The sequence below is a fragment of the Tupaia chinensis genome, unplaced genomic scaffold, assembly GCF_000334495.1.
Source record: "Tupaia chinensis unplaced genomic scaffold, TupChi_1.0 Scaffold000311_2, whole genome shotgun sequence".
In the NCBI taxonomy this organism is placed as follows: Eukaryota; Metazoa; Chordata; class Mammalia; order Scandentia; family Tupaiidae; genus Tupaia; species Tupaia belangeri.
The window spans coordinates 2,792,663-2,811,794 of NW_006159803.1; the positions used below are offsets into that span (position 1 = coordinate 2,792,663).

The 19,132-nt window shown below is 38.0% G+C and overlaps 1 protein-coding gene across 1 annotated transcript in view; it reads left to right on the plus strand.

Moving 5' to 3' along the window:
* Positions 1–13,055, plus strand: part of CUL5 (cullin 5) — a 79,843-nt gene extending 66,788 nt beyond the window's left edge. The window contains exons 14-19 of the mRNA XM_006151046.3: positions 2,051–2,174; positions 3,008–3,183; positions 3,704–3,865; positions 4,937–5,055; positions 8,377–8,500; positions 12,720–13,055. Coding sequence (XP_006151108.1) covers positions 2,051–2,174; positions 3,008–3,183; positions 3,704–3,865; positions 4,937–5,055; positions 8,377–8,500; positions 12,720–12,914 — 900 coding nt within the window. The 3' untranslated portion in view covers positions 12,915–13,055. The remainder of the gene's footprint in view (positions 1–2,050; positions 2,175–3,007; positions 3,184–3,703; positions 3,866–4,936; positions 5,056–8,376; positions 8,501–12,719) is intronic.
* Positions 13,056–19,132: the final 6,077 nt, after the last annotated feature.

The following is a 19,132-nucleotide window of genomic DNA, read 5'->3' on the forward strand; positions in this document are numbered from 1 at the left end:
TATGTGCAATTCCAGGTAGCCCCCTCTTTTTTTTTTTTTTTTGGAGAGGTTTTTGCCATAGGGTGCGTGCGCTTGCCAGAGAGATAGAGAGAGACAGAGAGATAGAAAGCGAGAAATCACCCCCCAGGGGGCATGGCCACGCCACAATCCCTTCTCCATTCTTCTCTCGGGATCTTGGGCATGCACACACACACTCCTGGCGTGAGTTTTAAGCCACCGGGTCCAGGACGTGAACTGCGGTCGACTATGTGGGAGTCCAATGACATAGCCATTACGCTAACTGCTGGTCCCTGGTAGCCCCCTCTTACATGGCAGTATGGGCTAGTAAAGAATTAACTGCCAACTGAAACTGCACAGTGGGGGATAATGATTGTTCTTTGACTTTTAAAAATTATTGTCAAAACATTCAGTTCTCATATTGTTTGATATATATATGTAGAAAAAAGAAAAAACAAACCAGCAAAACAAATATATATTTAGTACACTATAATGTAAAACACAAGAAGCTTAGTAGCCTGTGCTGGACACTGCTGCTTGGCAGGCCGAGTCCACATGGGAAACCCAGGTTCAGTTGCTAGTCCCCCCTAAAAAGCCAGGCATGGTGGTGTCCACCCATAGTCTCAGCTTCTCAGGAAGTTGAAGCAGGGAGGATCATGAGCTTGCGGCAAGCGTAGGCAGCGTAGCAAGACCCTCTCTGAAAGAACCAAGGGTGGCGTCCTGGCTATTAAAGGGGCTAAGGCAGGAGGATTGAACATAGCAAGGACCTGTCGTCACACGCAGACACACGCACACGCACAAACATACCCATGTCCAGGACTCAAACCATGGTTGGCCATGTGGGAGTCCATTGCCCTTAACCGTCATGCCACCTGTCAGCCCCCAATGAAGCTGTTATTAAAGAGTAGATTGAGGGACCAGTAGGTGGCATAGCAGTTACTTCGCTGGACTCCCACATAATCATTCATGGTTCAAGAACTGGATCCAGAAGCTTAAAACTCAGGCCAGGTGCATGTGCATGCATGCCCAAAATCCTGAGATGAGAGTGGAAGAGAAGGGTTTGCAGCATGACCCTCCCCTGCTGGGGATAATTGCTTGCTTTCTGCCTCTCTGTCTCTCTGGCAAGTGCATGCCCTATAGCAAAAATCTCTCTTTAAGGAAAATTAAAAGAGTAGCTTGAGTAGCCCTTGACTCCTTGTGTAACTTAAGATATAGTGAGCATCTTTTCAGGGCTTTGGGCTGTTGTTATACTCACTACTTAATTTGGGTCACTGTCCATCATGCATTTTATCTTTCGGGCTTTCAGGTTTTTGGTGCTGTGAAGTTGTGGCTAATGCCACTTTCTTGGGGTTATCTTACCATTTTCGTCACTTTTCTCATTTTTGTCAGTAATTTGCCTTTATTAAGTTTGTATGCCTGCACATATGCATTGGCAGTGTTAATGTTATAGCCACAGTCAGCATCCTCTATAACTCTATTAATGTTTGTTTTACTTTCATTTCTGGCATTATCCCTTTCTGTTTCTTTGGTGTACTTTTATTATCTTTGTTGGCCAATTACTACCTCTTTCGGGTATCCATTTTTTTGAAATGTTTTGAGGGTTTATCACTGGAAGACAAAGATGAAACAAAACTACACACCTAATCTGTGTGAACTGAGTACAGATGACTAATCAGTTTTCAATACTTAAAAAAGGTATTGTGATTGGTCACTGATCATGATATGCTCACTTACTGTATAGTGGCAACTGAACGTTGAGTTATGTTGTTGGGGAACTGGTGTAATTAAATGATGCATACTGAAAAGTGATGCATACTGGGATACTGTGCAAAAGCAAGGACCATATATACTACCCTACTTAGTTTCTGATCAAATTTAATGGATATTTGATTATAAACAAACTTTAGTAAGTTGATAAACTATACATTTATTCTACAAAATAAGCAAGAGAAAAAATTTTATATGAAAACATCTAAGAGTTTTTCATTAAATATTTTTCCGGTAGCATATCAGATTATATATTCATTATCTCTTCTTGCTTTGGTTTTTGTAGGAAGTTGGTATGCCAGCAGATTATGTAAACAAGCTTGCTAGAATGTTTCAGGACATAAAAGTATCTGAAGATTTGAACCAAGCTTTTAAGGAAATGCACAAAAATAATAAATTGGCTTTACCAGGTATTATTTTATAATTATTATATTTATATATATTTGTTAAATTCTTAAAAAAGAATATCTTTTGGGTCAGCCCATGGCCTAGTGGTTAAGGGAGCTGGATTCTGCATGGCCAACTGCATGGTTCGAGACTCAAGACTCAGCAGCTTGAAACCCCATCAGGCACTTGTGTATGTATACCCAAAATCCTGAAAGAAGGGGGAGATAGAGGAGAATGTATTGTAGCATGATCATTTCCCATGAGGGGTGCATTCTCCCTTTCCCTTTCTTTCTGTCTCTGGTGACTATCTGTACTTTCTTGCAAATTAAAAATAAATAAAAAGACTATACACACACACACACTTGTTTTCCAGTAATTAACAAATAAACATTAGCAGCAGTAGACCCAAAGTTGTTATGAAGTCTATATTCATGGAGACAGCAAAGTCAAATAGATGTACAGATTCCTATTTTTGATCCTTTTTTTTTTTTTGGAGAGGTTTTTGCTATAGGGTGCATGCGCTCGCCAGAATGAGAGAGACAAAAAGCAAGAAATCACCCCCCAGGGGAGATGGCCATGCCTCATTCCCTACTCCTCCATTCCCCTCTTGGGATCTTGGGCATGCATGCACACGCGCCTGGCGTGAGTTTAAGCCACCGGGTCCAGGACTTGAACCATGGTCAACTACATGGGAGTCCAGTGACATTGCCATTACACAAACTGCTGGTCCCAGAAAAACTACTTTTAACAAAGTCTTTACTCTTTATTTTTCACCAGAACTTACTCTCTATTATTTACTTTTATCCATTGTCAAGATTATTTTATATCTTATATTTCCTGATATTCTTGCCTATAGCTGATTCAGTTAATATAAAAATTCTGAATGCTGGTGCCTGGTCAAGAAGCTCAGAAAAAGTTTTTGTCTCACTTCCTACTGAACTGGAGGATTTGATACCTGAAGTAGAAGAATTCTACAAAAAAAATCATAGTGGTAGAAAATTACATTGGCATCATCTCATGTCAAATGGAATTGTAAGTACATGGTGTGTTAGTTCAGCTGTTGGTTTTGGATGAAAGTAGCGGGACTTCAAGTAAGAGTTAAACCAGCATAGTGAACCTATTTCATGAAGTTGTTTGGGACATAGGTTTCTGGTGCACCATCAAGCTAAGATTTTGCCTTTGCTCGCAGAGTCCAGTCTCATCTTTGCTGTGTCTGTCTTCCTGCCAATAGGAAAGGAAAATTGGAACTTTCTTTAAGGGAAACTTTTAGAAGTTTTCCCCATCATTTTCACTCAAATCACATTGGCCAGAACTGTCTAGACAAGACCACATTTTGCTACAGTGAGAGCTGAGAAATGAGCTTGTATTCTGGACAGTCATTAATGGCTCCTAAAATTTTTAATACTACATAAGAAAGAAGAATGGATATTGGAAGACAACTAGCAGCTTTTTTCACATGAAATATCATGTAATAGATATTAGATATTATATTAGGTGGTAATCATCTTGAAAAGCTTCTTATTTATTAAAAACTTGTTTTTATCTATTATAGATAACTTTTAAGAATGAAGTAGGTCAATATGATTTGGAGGTAACCACGTTTCAGCTGGCTGTGTTGTTTGCATGGAACCAAAGACCCAGAGAGAAAATCAGCTTTGAAAATCTAAAACTTGCAACCGAACTCCCTGATGCTGAGCTTAGAAGGACTTTATGGGTTGGTTGGTTTGTCTTGTGTTTTTTGTTTGTTTGTTTTAAAAAGTGTATCCTCTCTTATAGTAGGAAATATGTGATTGACTTGTAATAAACTGTTAAATTTAGAATATTCTCAAAATGACTTTTTTTTTAGAGAGAGATTTTTGTTATAGAGTACATGTGCTAGAAGGATAGAGAGAGACAGGACACAAGAAATCAGCCCTTCGGGAGGATGGCTACGCTGCAGTCCCTTCTTCTCCATTCTCCTTTTGGGATTTTGAGCACACATGCATACATGTGCGGCGTGAGTTTTAGGCCGCCAGGTCCAGGACTTGATCTGCACTCAGCTGTGTGAGAGTCCAGTGACATAAACTTTACGCCACCAGCTGGTCCCTCAAAATGACTTTTAACCAAGAAAAATACACTAACAAGGTATTAATTGAAAATAGTCTAATTGCCAAAGACAGGGAAAGTTTACTGGGAAAAAAATAATAACAGAGAGTGAAAGAGAGGAGAGAGGGAGAGACAGAAAAAGAGAGAAAGAAAGAAAAATTGAGTTAGTATTTCAATGTTACTTGTAAGGAGTGTAGCTAGGGCCATGTACTTAATTTTTATACTGAGAGTGTGAGCAAAGGTTTTATGATGGCCAAAAATACAAGAATTGGAAAGCTTTGATCCTTTTGAGACCTTATAAAATGTATTCATTAGCTTATAATTACAGATTATCCCTATAAGTTCCATAATAAATGACTACCTATGGAGGAAGCAGGTGGTATTGAACTGGCAAGCTCTGTTTGCTATGGTCCTACGTGATCAGTCCTAATGTCTTGTCTTATTGTAACCAAAGCATTTATTGCTTTCTGATGACCAACATTTTTCTCCTTCTCCTCCTGTAATTTCCCCAGTATGCATTTACAGTGTTATATTCATGGAATTACCAAGTAAAAATCTGAATTCTCAATTTGTGTTTATAATCCTTTCTTGGAGAGTGTTGATTTTAATATTCTACACTGTTTATAAATGCCAATTGTCTTCTCTTTATTCTTCACATAGTATTTATAAATGCTAATTGTTTTCTCTTTATCCTTCATAGTCCTTAGTAGCTTTCCCAAAGCTCAAACGGCAAGTTTTATTATATGAACCTCAAGTCAACTCACCCAAAGACTTCACAGAAGGTACTCTCTTCTCAGTGAACCAGGAGTTCAGTTTAATGTAAGCTTTATGTTGGATGATCTAAAATAAAAATACCTTGTTTGAATTTTAGTGCTTTGTTTTTAGCAAAATATTTTCTTTACATGATTAAAATATAATTATATACTGTCATTTCTCTAATTTTTGTCATTTAGTTGTTTATTAAAAATACTAATGGGACTAGCCTGTGGCATGGGGGTTAAAACCACTGGATTCCACTTGGCCGACTGCGCAGTTCAAGTCCCGGACCCAGCAGCTTGAAAAATATGTCAAGCACAAGTGAGTCCATGACCAAAATCCCAAAAAGAGGGACAGATGGAGAAAGAATTGCAATGTGACCATGTCCCTCTCTGTCTCTCTTGCTGAGCACATGCACCCTCTGGCATAAAAAAAAAAAAAAACAAAAAAAACCAGTGATGTTGACCTCTTTACCATATTTTTAATAGATACATTTTCAGTGTTTGACATTTTTAAAGTAAATGTTCTTTTGCACTCTAAAGTTCTTTGGGTAAAGGACTTTATCGAAACAAAATGTTTTAAGATATTAGATATTATATTAGGTGGTAATCATCTTGAAAAGCTTCTTATTTATTAAAAACTTGTTTTTATCTATTATAGATAACTTTTAAGAATGAAGTAGGTCAATATGATTTGGAGGTAACCACGTTTCAGCTGGCTGTGTTGTTTGCATGGAACCAAAGACCCAGAGAGAAAATCAGCTTTGAAAATCTAAAACTTGCAACCGAACTCCCTGATGCTGAGCTTAGAAGGACTTTATGGGTTGGTTGGTTTGTCTTGTGTTTTTTGTTTGTTTGTTTTAAAAAGTGTATCCTCTCTTATAGTAGGAAATATGTGATTGACTTGTAATAAACTGTTAAATTTAGAATATTCTCAAAATGACTTTTTTTTTAGAGAGAGATTTTTGTTATAGAGTACATGTGCTAGAAGGATAGAGAGAGACAGGACACAAGAAATCAGCCCTTCGGGAGGATGGCTACGCTGCAGTCCCTTCTTCTCCATTCTCCTTTTGGGATTTTGAGCACACATGCATACATGTGCGGCGTGAGTTTTAGGCCGCCAGGTCCAGGACTTGATCTGCACTCAGCTGTGTGAGAGTCCAGTGACATAAACTTTACGCCACCAGCTGGTCCCTCAAAATGACTTTTAACCAAGAAAAATACACTAACAAGGTATTAATTGAAAATAGTCTAATTGCCAAAGACAGGGAAAGTTTACTGGGAAAAAAATAATAACAGAGAGTGAAAGAGAGGAGAGAGGGAGAGACAGAAAAAGAGAGAAAGAAAGAAAAATTGAGTTAGTATTTCAATGTTACTTGTAAGGAGTGTAGCTAGGGCCATGTACTTAATTTTTATACTGAGAGTGTGAGCAAAGGTTTTATGATGGCCAAAAATACAAGAATTGGAAAGCTTTGATCCTTTTGAGACCTTATAAAATGTATTCATTAGCTTATAATTACAGATTATCCCTATAAGTTCCATAATAAATTACTACCTATGGAGGAAGCAGGTGGTATTGAACTGGCAAGCTCTGTTTGCTATGGTCCTACGTGATCAGTCCTAATGTCTTGTCTTATTGTAACCAAAGCATTTATTGCTTTCTGATGACCAACATTTTTCTCCTTCTCCTCCTGTAATTTCCCCAGTATGCATTTACAGTGTTATATTCATGGAATTACCAAGTAAAAATCTGAATTCTCAATTTGTGTTTATAATCCTTTCTTGGAGAGTGTTGATTTTAATATTCTACACTGTTTATAAATGCCAATTGTCTTCTCTTTATTCTTCACATAGTATTTATAAATGCTAATTGTTTTCTCTTTATCCTTCATAGTCCTTAGTAGCTTTCCCAAAGCTCAAACGGCAAGTTTTATTATATGAACCTCAAGTCAACTCACCCAAAGACTTCACAGAAGGTACTCTCTTCTCAGTGAACCAGGAGTTCAGTTTAATGTAAGCTTTATGTTGGATGATCTAAAATAAAAATACCTTGTTTGAATTTTAGTGCTTTGTTTTTAGCAAAATATTTTCTTTACATGATTAAAATATAATTATATACTGTCATTTCTCTAATTTTTGTCATTTAGTTGTTTATTAAAAATACTAATGGGACTAGCCTGTGGCATGGGGGTTAAAACCACTGGATTCCACTTGGCCGACTGCGCAGTTCAAGTCCCGGACCCAGCAGCTTGAAAAATATGTCAAGCACAAGTGAGTCCATGACCAAAATCCCAAAAAGAGGGACAGATGGAGAAAGAATTGCAATGTGACCATGTCCCTCTCTGTCTCTCTTGCTGAGCACATGCACCCTCTGGCATAAAAAAAAAACAAAAAAAACCAGTGATGTTGACCTCTTTACCATATTTTTAATAGATACATTTTCAGTGTTTGACATTTTTAAAGTAAATGTTCTTTTGCACTCTAAAGTTCTTTGGGTAAAGGACTTTATCGAAACAAAATGTTTTATTCTTAAGATTGAGTTAGAAGATAATGACGAATCACAATTCAAATATATCTTAATCAACCTATCACTTTCATGGCAATATACATTGACTTTTTTTTTTTTTTTGAAAGAGTTTTTTGCTATAGGGCATGTGCGCTCACCAGAACAAGAGAAAGAGAGAAAGAGAGAAACAGAAAGCAAGAAATCACCCCCTGGGAAGGATGACCACGCCGCAATCCCTTCTCCCTCCATTCTCCTCTCAGGATCTTGGGCCCACACGCACACGCACCCTGTATAAGTTTAAGCCACCGAGTCTGAGATTTGAACTGCGGTTGACTATGTGGGAGTCCAGTGACGCAGCTATTATGTCAACTGCTAGTCCTAATTGACTTTGTTATTGCAAGGAGTATAGTTGTTCACATTAACAGAGGCTGTATCATGTTTGAGGGAAATCATAGAGTCTTTTTTTTTTTTAATTGAGAGATATTGGCTATGGAGAGTGCACTTGCTGAAGAGGAGAGAGACAGAGACAGAAAGTGAGAAATTACCTCCCGGGGTGATGGCCATACTTCAATTCCATCTCCTACATTGTTCTCTCGGGATTTTGAGCATGCACACACACGCGCCCAGCACGAGTTTTAAGCCTCCTGGTCTGGGACTCAAACCACAGTCAACTATGTGGGAATCCAGTGATATAACCATTATGCCATCTCCCAATCCCGTTAAGAGTTCATTTTAAATAAATCAGTATATTGCTTATTTGTTACTTTTCCTTTAAACAGTTCTGGATATAAAGTTTTAGACTATTTCTTTCAGGAATTGTCACTATGTAATGTTTAAAGCCCTTTCATTGTTAAATATATTCTTCATTATTTTTTATAGAAAAAATGCAAAAGTTCAAAAAAGAGGTAAAATCAACTTGATTGGACGCTTGCAGCTCACTACAGAAAGGATGAGAGAAGAAGAAAATGAAGGAATAGTTCAACTAAGAATACTAAGAACCCAGGTTTGTAATATTAAGAGATTTTGGAAAATACTCTTTTTTATAAAATCTTCAAACTTTTTATAATTTACAAGACTGTAGATAATCAGCCTTTTATACAAAAGAGCTAATTACTGGAATTTAAAAATGTATATTGTTCTAGCTGCTGAAAATAATGTCTGGGGACCAGCAGTTAGCGTAATGGCTGTGTTGCTGGACTCCTACATAGTTGACCGTGGTCTGAGTCCCGGACCCGGTGGCTTAAACTCACGCTGGGCGCATGTGTGTGCATGCCCAAGATCCCGAGAGGAGAATGGAAGAGAAGGGATTGCGACATGGCCATCCCCCCGGGGGGTGATTTCTCGCTTTCTGTCTCTATGTCTCTCTCTGTCTGTCTGGTGAGCGCACGTGCCCTATAGCAAAAACTTCTCCAAAAAAAGAAAAAAAAATAATAATGTCTGTATGGGTTTGTGGCCTCCAGTAAATTCTTTGATTAAATTCTGATTCTGACCAAAATCTTGGTTTCAGGTTACGTCTCTTTTTCATTCCACTTCAACAAATGTATTTCAGGGACCAGCAGTTAGCGTAATGGCTATATCGCTGGACTCCCATGTAGTCGACCACAGTTCGCATCCTGGACCCGGTGGCTTAAAACTCACGCCGGACACATGTGCGTGCGTGTGTGTCCAAGATCCTGAGAGGAGAACAGAGGAGAAGGGATTGCGGTGTGGCCATCCCCTCTGGGGGGGGTGATTTCTCGCTTTCTGTCTCTCTGTCTCTCTCTGTCTGTCTGGCGAGCGCACGCACCCTGTATCAAAAAAAAAAAAAACTCTCTGAAAAAAAAAGTATCAACAAATGTATTTCAGCAACAACTGAAAATCATAAAATTGTAGTATTTAAAATTACATGTATTTTAATTAAGACTTCTAATTCCATTGTAACATAAAATTAGGAAAATTATTCAGAATTTTAAAACAGTCTTTACTTTCCATTTTGTCACTGAAAAATATTTTACAAGTTGGTACCAGTAGATGGTGTGTGTACTGGTTACATCACTAGACTCCCATGTAGTTTAAGTCCCAAACCCTGGGACTTCAAATTCATGCCAGGCAGGTGTGTGTGCATGTCCAAAATCCAAAGAAGAGAATAGAGGAAAAGGGATTGCAGCATAACCACCCCCCAAGAGGGTGATTTCTTACTTTCTGTCTCTTTGTCTCTCTGGTGAGTACATGCACCCTTTAGCAAAAAAAGACTCTTAAAAAAATTTTTTTTTAAACTAGGATTAAGATACCTTTTGAAGATGATAAAGAATACCTGTTGCAAACTAATATATTGGTTTTTTTTAACTTTAGAAATAGTCTTTGAAACCCGTTGTTTTACTTTTACGATTTTTATTTAATGTTCTTAACAATTTTTTCCATAGTGCACATGCACTGGCCAGAGAGAAGAGAGAAAGAGAGAGATAATGAGAGAGAAAGTAAGAAATAACTGCCCAGGGGGATGTCCATGCCACAGTCCCTTCTCCTACATTCTCCTCTTGGGATTTTGGGCATCCACTCACACATGCCTGGTGTGATTTTTAAGCCGCCAGCTCCAGGATTCAAGGCACATTTGACCTTGTGAGCATCCAGTGCCTTAACCAACATGCCACCTGCTGGCCCCATTGCAATATTTATTTAAGACTGTTTAAAACTTGTGGCTACTGCAACAAAATACAAAATGGAGAAAAGATGAAAAATTTTTATTATTTATAGATCATATGATATAATAAAGTAGCAGAGAAAAGATGAATAAGTAAAAAGCACTTGTAGGGCCAGCAGGTGACATGGTGGTTAAGGTGCTGGATTCTCACATGGCCGACTCCATAGTCCCAGACCCAGCAACTAGAAAATCACGTGCAGCATGGTGTGTGTGTGCCCAGATTCCTGGGAAGAAATTGGAGGAGAAGGTATTGTGGCATGGCTATCCTCCCTTTGGAGTGCTTTCTCACCGTCTTTGTCTTTCTCTCTCATTCTCTTTCTGGTGAGCATACACACCTTATGGCAAAAACCTAAAAACAAACAAATCAATCATTTGCTTTTTTTATGGTAGTAAATAAGAAAGGGAAAAATATAACAAGAAGCCCAAAAATTCATAAGCATTTATTTGAAAAGTATTGGGTCATTGGAAAAGTCATGACATATTTTTGTATGTTTTAAATGGTTCCATAGTAATGTCCAATTCAGTAATCTAAGCTGTCTCTTTTGGTAATGCTGAGACTTTCTTATTTCTTCCTGACTCTATTCCATCCATCCCCACTACTCGCAGTTTTCATAGATGGCATCTGGATCTATTGAGGATAAGAGGAATTGACCTTGTAGTGACAATGAAGGGATTGTCTTATGTATATGGTTGTGACAGTGTCCTGGCTTCTTGCTCTTGGCAGCTGTGGAGTTACATATCTGCCACCTTTGGGACTTGGGCTTGGTGTTGGTATATGGTCTCCTGCCTGTAATAGATGAACTTAACGTTTTTTTTTTTTTCTTTTTCTACTTGCTAAGTGCCACGTGGCCTTTTCCCTGCTCTGACGGAGCTCTTGGGCCCTCTGAGGCTCTACCACATCTTCTGTCTGGCCCCTGGCCTACATGGCACACTGTCATTATCTGTCACTGTAGGATCACCCCGCCCAGCTGCCAAAGGCCCTGTCTCCATCTGGGTCATGTGGGAACTGAGGGAGATTCAGTACAAATTATTTCCGCCATACCATGCCACACTTGAAGTGACCTCCATCTTCTGAAATGACGATTAGGGCCAGAGCCCCTGATCTGCTTTATTCTTCATTTCTCTAACACAATCGCCATCCTTACCTATACCAAACCTTTAGAAGAGGAGAAATTGGAACATGTACAGTTGTCCATTATTCCCCATGGTTCCTGTAGTCTTTAATTGCCTGAATAAACACTTTCCCTCTCTTCTCTCTGTCTGGACCCTAATATAAACCCCTATCAATGATCTATGATCAGAAGCTTGGTACCTGAATACACGGAGGGTTGGGAAGAATTCACTTGATCTTCTTGTGTCACTGAAGGGATCATCATTATGTGGAGGGTTAACTTGAAGTAATTCGTCTCTCACTAGTAGTGTCTGACTTCTAAGCCCATGATTTGTAGCAAAATTCTATTTTAAATGTAAAAAGCAAACAGAACTTATTTTTCTCTTTTCACATTTTATTTATTTGAGAGATTTTTGCTATAGGGTGCAAGCGCTCTCCAGAGAGACAGAGAGAAACAGACAGAAAGGGGATGTCCACACCGCAATCCCTTCTCCATTCTCCTCTCAGGATCTTGGGCACTCATGCGCACACGCCCGTCGTGAGGTTTAAGCCACCGGGTTCAGGACTTGAACCATGTCCACTCTCTGGGAGTCCAGTGACATAACCATAACGTCATCTGCTGGTCTCTGTTTATTTTGAGAGAGATTTTCGCTGCAAGGAGCCTGCGCTCACCAGAGGGACAGAGACAGACAGACAGAAAACGAGAAATCAGCCCCCAGGGGAGATGGTCACACCCAATACCTCCTCCTCTACTCTTTCAGGATCTTGGGCACGTACGACACATGATCCTAGTGTGAAGTTTAAGCCACTGGTTCTGGGACTCGAACTGTGGTTGACTGTGGCAGTCCAGCCATGTAACCATTATGTCACCTGCTACTTCCTTCACCTTTATTTTATAACAAATTTCAATTCTACCAGGGTAGACTTTGTTGGTTAGGGAGAGAAGTGGAAAAGGTAAAAGAGAAATTTTTAATTAAAAGAGAATTTAAAGAGAATATTTAATTATTTTCAGATAGTCCTTGTTATAAACATAGTAGTGAAAGAAATTTTCAAGTGGGACCAGCAGTTAGTGTACTGGCTATGTTGCTGGACTCCCATGTTGTTGACTGCGGTTCGCGTCCTGGACCAGGTGGCTTAAAACTTAGGCCGGGCGCATGTACGTGCATGCCCAAGATCCCGAGAGGAGAAGGGATTGCAGTGTGGCCATCCCCCATGGGGATGATTTCTCGCTTTCTGTCTCTCTGTCTCGGTCTGGCGAGCATACGTGCCCTATAGCAAAAACCTCTTCAAAAAAAAGATAGTTGTCCCAAGATTAACCTCCTGGCGATTGCTATTCATTTGGACAGATGCTGGATGAAATATGTGAAGAGTAATTTTTTTGTTTTATTTTACTGAATATATTAATATGTTTTTATTTCTTTTTTCTTTTAGGAAGCTATCATACAGATAATGAAAATGAGAAAGAAGATCAGCAATGCTCAGCTGCAGACTGAATTAGTAGAAATTTTGAAAAACATGTTTTTGCCACAAAAGAAAATGATAAAAGAGCAAATAGAATGGCTAATAGAGCACAAGTACATCAGAAGAGATGAATCCGACATCAACACTTTCATATACATGGCTTAATTGCGGGTATCACAGACAATATGAGGAACCCAAATTCTGGAGTGCTTGGGCAGAATGGTGTAACAGTTTGTGCTGGAGAACGCTCTTTTTGGACTTTGATTACATAAATATTAAAAATCTCTGCCTTACCTTACAAAACAACTATATTTTGTCAATCACATTAGTTAGCATGATGGCATTCCCTTCATGTTGCACACTCTTTAACAGCATGCTGTTTTGTGGAGAAACTTGCATTCATGAAGAGCCCATTATGAACTTTTAAAAGTGAATTTGATTTATACCCACCAGGAGAAATACAGTTGGGAAGGCTGAGGGAGGGGTTCTTGTTGCTTAATTCTCTTTTTTCCTCTCTTAAAGAAATGTACTTGCACAAGGAAGGATTTTCAGATATTCATGCACTGAAAAATGCTGTTATCTTATGTTTTTAAAAAATGCAATTAAAACTAGAAATAGCATTCTTGTTTTTATTTTTATCTTATTTTAAATTTTTGATTAGAAGATTGAGCTGGTCAATGCAACCTTGGGAGGGCAGGTGTAAGTGAAAAGATAAGTATAAAGAGTATCAAAAGTTTGTTCAAACACTGCTTCAGTATAATAACTGGATTTTAATGATGACCTGAAAATGGTATTAAATATTTCCACCTTACAAATGTTGGTTTTCTTTAAGCAGGAGATGGCTGTTTTAGTTACTGTTAACTGATTGAGGATTTTGTTTGTTTTTGTTTGTTTTAAACCTTAGATGGCTGGAGAGCTTGTTTTGAAAAAGTGAAGCTTATGTTAATTGTTGCTTCAGTTTTTTTAAAAAAGTGTATGGAAAAATGTAGGTCATTATAATTATAGTCAAAATTGCAAAACAAACATTAAGTGTGTCAGTCAGCATACACTTAATATTTATATACTTAATATTTATTATGTCACATCTCAATATATTGAAAACATTGGAGAAGTGACCTGCTCTGATATAATGCAGTTATGTAACTGATCTCTTGATCTGTACTATAGAACTATTTTGGTATTTTAAAGTCTCATGATAGGGATTTAATAGCCTCAGGTTTCTGGAAAGAAAGACATTTTCTTTTAGAAAGTAATAATGAAGTAGAAGTCACCCAGGAGAGAAAAACCATAACATAAAAGACCTGAAAAGCTTAAGCAAAATTGTCGCAATCTTAATATGAGCGGTAAACTTGCCAAATATATGTACATATATTTATATATTTTAAAAATAAACATTTTTAAGATGTTCAGAAGGCAATGCAAACCAAGCCAAAGTAGCAACTTTTTAGTTGTTGGCAACTGGATGCCCGGAGTAGTGGAAATTTCAGAACTCGAGGACTTGAACAATTTAAGAGAAACATTTATTCCCCATTGGGAAACAATGTCTCAATATGGATTTTTATTCATTGTGGTGCACGTTTCAGGTTTTCTTGCAAATTATTTTATATCTTGTTTGATATTCAGTAATATTTTTAAAGCATGGTTTTGAAGATAGTAGGAAATGGAGTGCTGAAAGGCATACAGTATTACACTATAACAGAGTGCTTTGAAGAGCATTTCATAGACACTGTCCCCAGTCCTGAGAGGTTTTGTAAGCTGCCTGCTGACAAGAAGGAAAGCAAATTCTAAATACTTAATATTTTGCTGATTATACTCAAATGCCAGTTTTGAAACTCATAGGAAATTGGTTTATAATTTAAAATCTTACACTTCAGCACTTAGGTAGCGTATGTCAATTTTTAGACCAAACACATTGTGAAGAATTAAACGAAAATTAGTGCTCAGTATTTTCTTGAATTAGACGACTGCTAACAGTGGATATATTTGAAACTTAGAAGAAGTAATTTTGTAAGAACTGTGGCCCTTTTGTTTACTGGACAGTTTATTATTGGCATATTTGCTTGTCCCAATACAAGAATGCCAAAGGAGGAGACAATAAGAGAAACATTTACAGGTCATTTTTTTAAAATTCAGAAATTGTTATTTTAAACCATACTTGTTCTCGGAACTTTTTTGGAATTTCTATATTTTTGCTCCTTTGATTTAAGAATGAGTCATGATGTTTTGATTTTTAAAGGTAAATTTAATGTAAACGTGGATAACACTAAGTCCATAGCAGAGTTTTCTATTAAATTTTATAAATTTTTAATAGCTAATTATGTCCTAATTTGGGGAATTCAATAGCAGCAAATACTGTAGACTTACAATTTTCATCTTTTTTTGTTACATATACAAAAGTCTTAACTACTTTTTGGCGTTTATGAAAATCATTTAGTTGACAAGTTGCCTATAGCATTGTTGTGTTTTCTTTAAATCTGTTTTGACAGTAGACTTGCTAATTTAAAAATAAAAATCTGAAAATTACTAACAGCGATTTCCTGAAGGTATGGAATCACTGTATCTTTTATCCGGTCTTTTTTCTCCAATGTGCACTTACAATTAGTGCTGTCTGAGCAGGGATAAACCTAAAATAGTCGAGGGGAAAGAAAAATCAAGTCTTTTCCCACTATTCCCTCCAAATATAGATAGATTTAAAATTTTCCTCATGATTAAGTCTCATGGCAAAAGATGCTTCAGAGGTTAATTTAAGCTTTGAACTCATCTTCTAATTTAAAGATGGTACCATCTGGAAAATGTTGACCTTTATTGCCATCTCACTGACAGAGTAAGTAGACTACAAAGTTAAAATTGAGATAAATATTAGAACATTATTGTTCCAATAATGTAATGAGGATCTTGAAATAAGTTCTGAAGTCTTCCAATTTTCACACTTATTGGAGGCATTCTTGAGTTCCGTCAACCTATTTATTTGAGTCTCTTGCTCTTATTTTATGCATACATATTAAAATTTCGTAAAATGACGTTAGCTTTCTCATTTTCACTTTTTATTAAATTTAATACAAAATATGACCTGAGTAGTTAAAAAGTATTTTGCATTAGTTGAAGTAGGATGTCATCTGCCCTGCTTACAGGGTGATTTTTAAAAATTTGATTTGGGTGAAAGATTTGCTAGTTTTGCAGAAAGATTTGCTATCTTGAACTCACGCTGGTTTTTCTATTTTCATGTAAATGATTGGGATGCTATCTTATAAATTCTTCCAAGGTCATATTTGTGAAATAAACATGAGAGCTTTCCTTTCATCTACACTATATGTCATCTGGAGTGTTGAACAAATTTGAGTTCCTAAGTTGTACCTATCCTCATACGGTCTACGATTTTGAATGTGTGCCACTACATACTGAGATGATAATGCTGTACAATTTTAAATAGTAGCAGTTTCTGTATGCAGTAGGCTGAAATATTTTGATGAACTGCTTACTTTTGGGATTTTATTTTTTAAGTTGTATAATTTATTTTCTTGCAAAATAAAAATGTAATATAAAAGCTTTCACTTATTCAGAAAATGTTGTTCTACTACAAAATACTTTCTAAGAATTTAATTACCATTTTTATAGAATGTACATTTATATACTTTAAAGTGAAATAGTAAGTTTTATTTTAGATTTCAAATTTTAGTTTAAAAGCAATCAGGAATGTGGCTTTTCCACTCTTGATAGCATATTCTGGTCATGCCATTTCCAAAGCTACTTCCATGTTTTTCTGGGCACGTGTGCATTCATGCCTACAATCCAGACAGAATGAAGAAATGCAGTAGAAGCAATTCAGCTGGGACCACTCCTGTCTCTATGGTGAGTGCACCCATTCTCTGGCAGTTACAGAGAGAGAATATCATACATCCTCTTTTATTACGAATCTAATTTTTTTTAATTTTCTGTTAAACTGCTTAATTTTCTCATTTGTTTTGATGTAATATCCCTGAAACAAACTTCTACTTCGAGAAAGTCTCTTGGTGGCTTAGTAGGCATTTACGGAGAAAGAAGTCTTAATTTTATTAAGACTTGTAATATACTTTGCATAATTTAAGCCATCTCTTTCCATTGTGCCACTAGATGGAGTTATTGACTGGATTTCCTTGGTTCGAGCCCTGGACCCAGTGGCTTAAACTCATGCTGGGTGCATGTGCATACATGCCCAAGATCCCAAGAGGAGAATGGAGGAGAAGGGATTGCGTCGTGGCCATCCTCCCTGGGGAGTGATTTCTCGCTTTCTGTCTCTGTGTCTTTCTGGTGAGTGCATGTGTCCTATAGCAACAACCTCTCAACCTCTCAAAAAAAAAATAAAATAAAAAAGAAAGAAAGAAAGAAAAAGAAAAGGAAAAAAAAAAATCATGCCAGGTGCTTGTGGATTTATACCCAAAGTCCCTAGAGAAGAATGGAGGAGAAAGGATTGTGGAATGGCCATCCCTTCTGAGGGGTGATTTCTCACTTTCTTTCTCTGTGTCTCTGTGTCTCTCTTCAGCAAACGCACTTGTCCTATGGCAAAAACTTAGAACACACAAGCAAACAAACAAGCAAAAAACTTGGTTGATGTAATTCTACAGGGAAATTCGCTGTCCTGCTCCAAATGCCCCTAAATCTTCCTAAACTTTTCTAGAAGCTGTCCTTTCCAGCATAGTGATGCTAGAACAGGCATGGATACTTGTTCAGGACACCCAAAGCCAGGTCCATACCACCTACAGCAAAGAGACAAAACCTTGGTGAATAAAGAAAGGAATTTATTCAGTTAGGCAAGGCCAAGACCAGGGAGAGGGCAGACCTGAGTTCATAACCGTCTCTGTACCCGTCTCCACTATGTGGACAAGAGGAAATAAAGAGTGAGTTATTGGAGAGGCTTGACTTCCACAGGATCTTAAATCAGCAGCTTCAAGGGTTGTCTGTCACATTTCTTGAGGGAATAGTTTCCTCAATCTGGTCAATGTAGTCATAGCTTTGACCTCTCACAGTTGGTAATTATTTTTTTAAGTTTGGGATATGGTTCCCGCTCCCCAGAGAGAGGGACAGTGAGAAGGCACCCCCTAGGGCGGATGGCTACAACACAGTCCCTTCTCCATTTTCCTTGAGAGTTTCGGTACACACACATATATGCCTGGTGTGTTTTTCAAGCCACTGGGTCTAGGACTCAAACAGTACAGTCAGCCATATAGGATCCAGCCATCTTAACCACCACGCCACTGGCTGGCCTAATCAGAGTATGTTAAGGGAGCAATCTGGAGTGACTGGGGAACTAAAGATAAGGGTGTTATATTGATTAATATTACTATGTTAAAAAAAAAAACTACCATCAAACAGTTGCTTAAAACAATACTAAGCATTTTACTTTCTGTGGCTCATGGTTTCAGACAACATAGAGGGAAGGTCTTGTCTTTGTGACATCTGGGGTCTGAGCTGGAAGGGTTGATGGCTAGGGTTGGAATTATCTGATGCCTTTTTACTTGTCATTCTGTTGCACTTATCTTGGGACTTCACATGACATCGCTTCTGCCATACTGCCCTAGCCAAGCGCAGTCAGTACTCCCTGCCAAGATTAAAAACCCAGAGAGGTAGACCCCACCTCTGGAGGGAAAAATGAGTGTCAGTCACGTTGAAAGAAGAGCTTGTGGAGTGGAGGGCCTACAGGTGTGGCCAATTTTGGAAAATACAATCTCCAGCAGCTGCCAACAAAACTGTGTTGAGCAAAGCAGAAATAGGGTGAGGATTGAACTTTAGGAAAAAACATGTTTGGCTTGAATCGAGTTGAAGTATTCCATTTGTACGTCGTCACTCCCTTTATCATTTATGTGACAATCAATATAAAGAAAAACAATATTCCCAGCTGAAAGTCCTAAGTAATGAGTTCCCAAAATGTGAGAAAAATCATAGTTGACGTTTGTATTGTCGTTTGGGAAAAGGCTTAGGAAGGCAATACAGTTCCTACACCGAGCTCTACCACTGTGTGCAATACTGGCAAAAAACTTGAACTCTGTGTCTCAGTTACTTCATTAGTGGAACCGTGGATAACGGTAGCATCTAATTCACGGACTTTTTAATGAAGGTTAATAGAATTCTTATTAATTGTTCAGTAAAATTTAGCTATTTATATATTCTCTCTTACTGGCAAATAATTGCAAAACACTACATCATTACAAAAGGCTAATGGTGGCACCAGCAAGGAGCAGAGGGTTTTAGATGGTTGGGTTCCTCATGGCAGGCTATCAGGTTGGAGACCAACTCCGTGGCCAGGTGGTCAGGTGCGTATGCCTATGTGCCCCAAATCCCGTGAAGATAATGGAGAAGGGATTGTGGTGTAGCCATTACCCCCCACCCCCCCACCCCAGAGGAGGGTG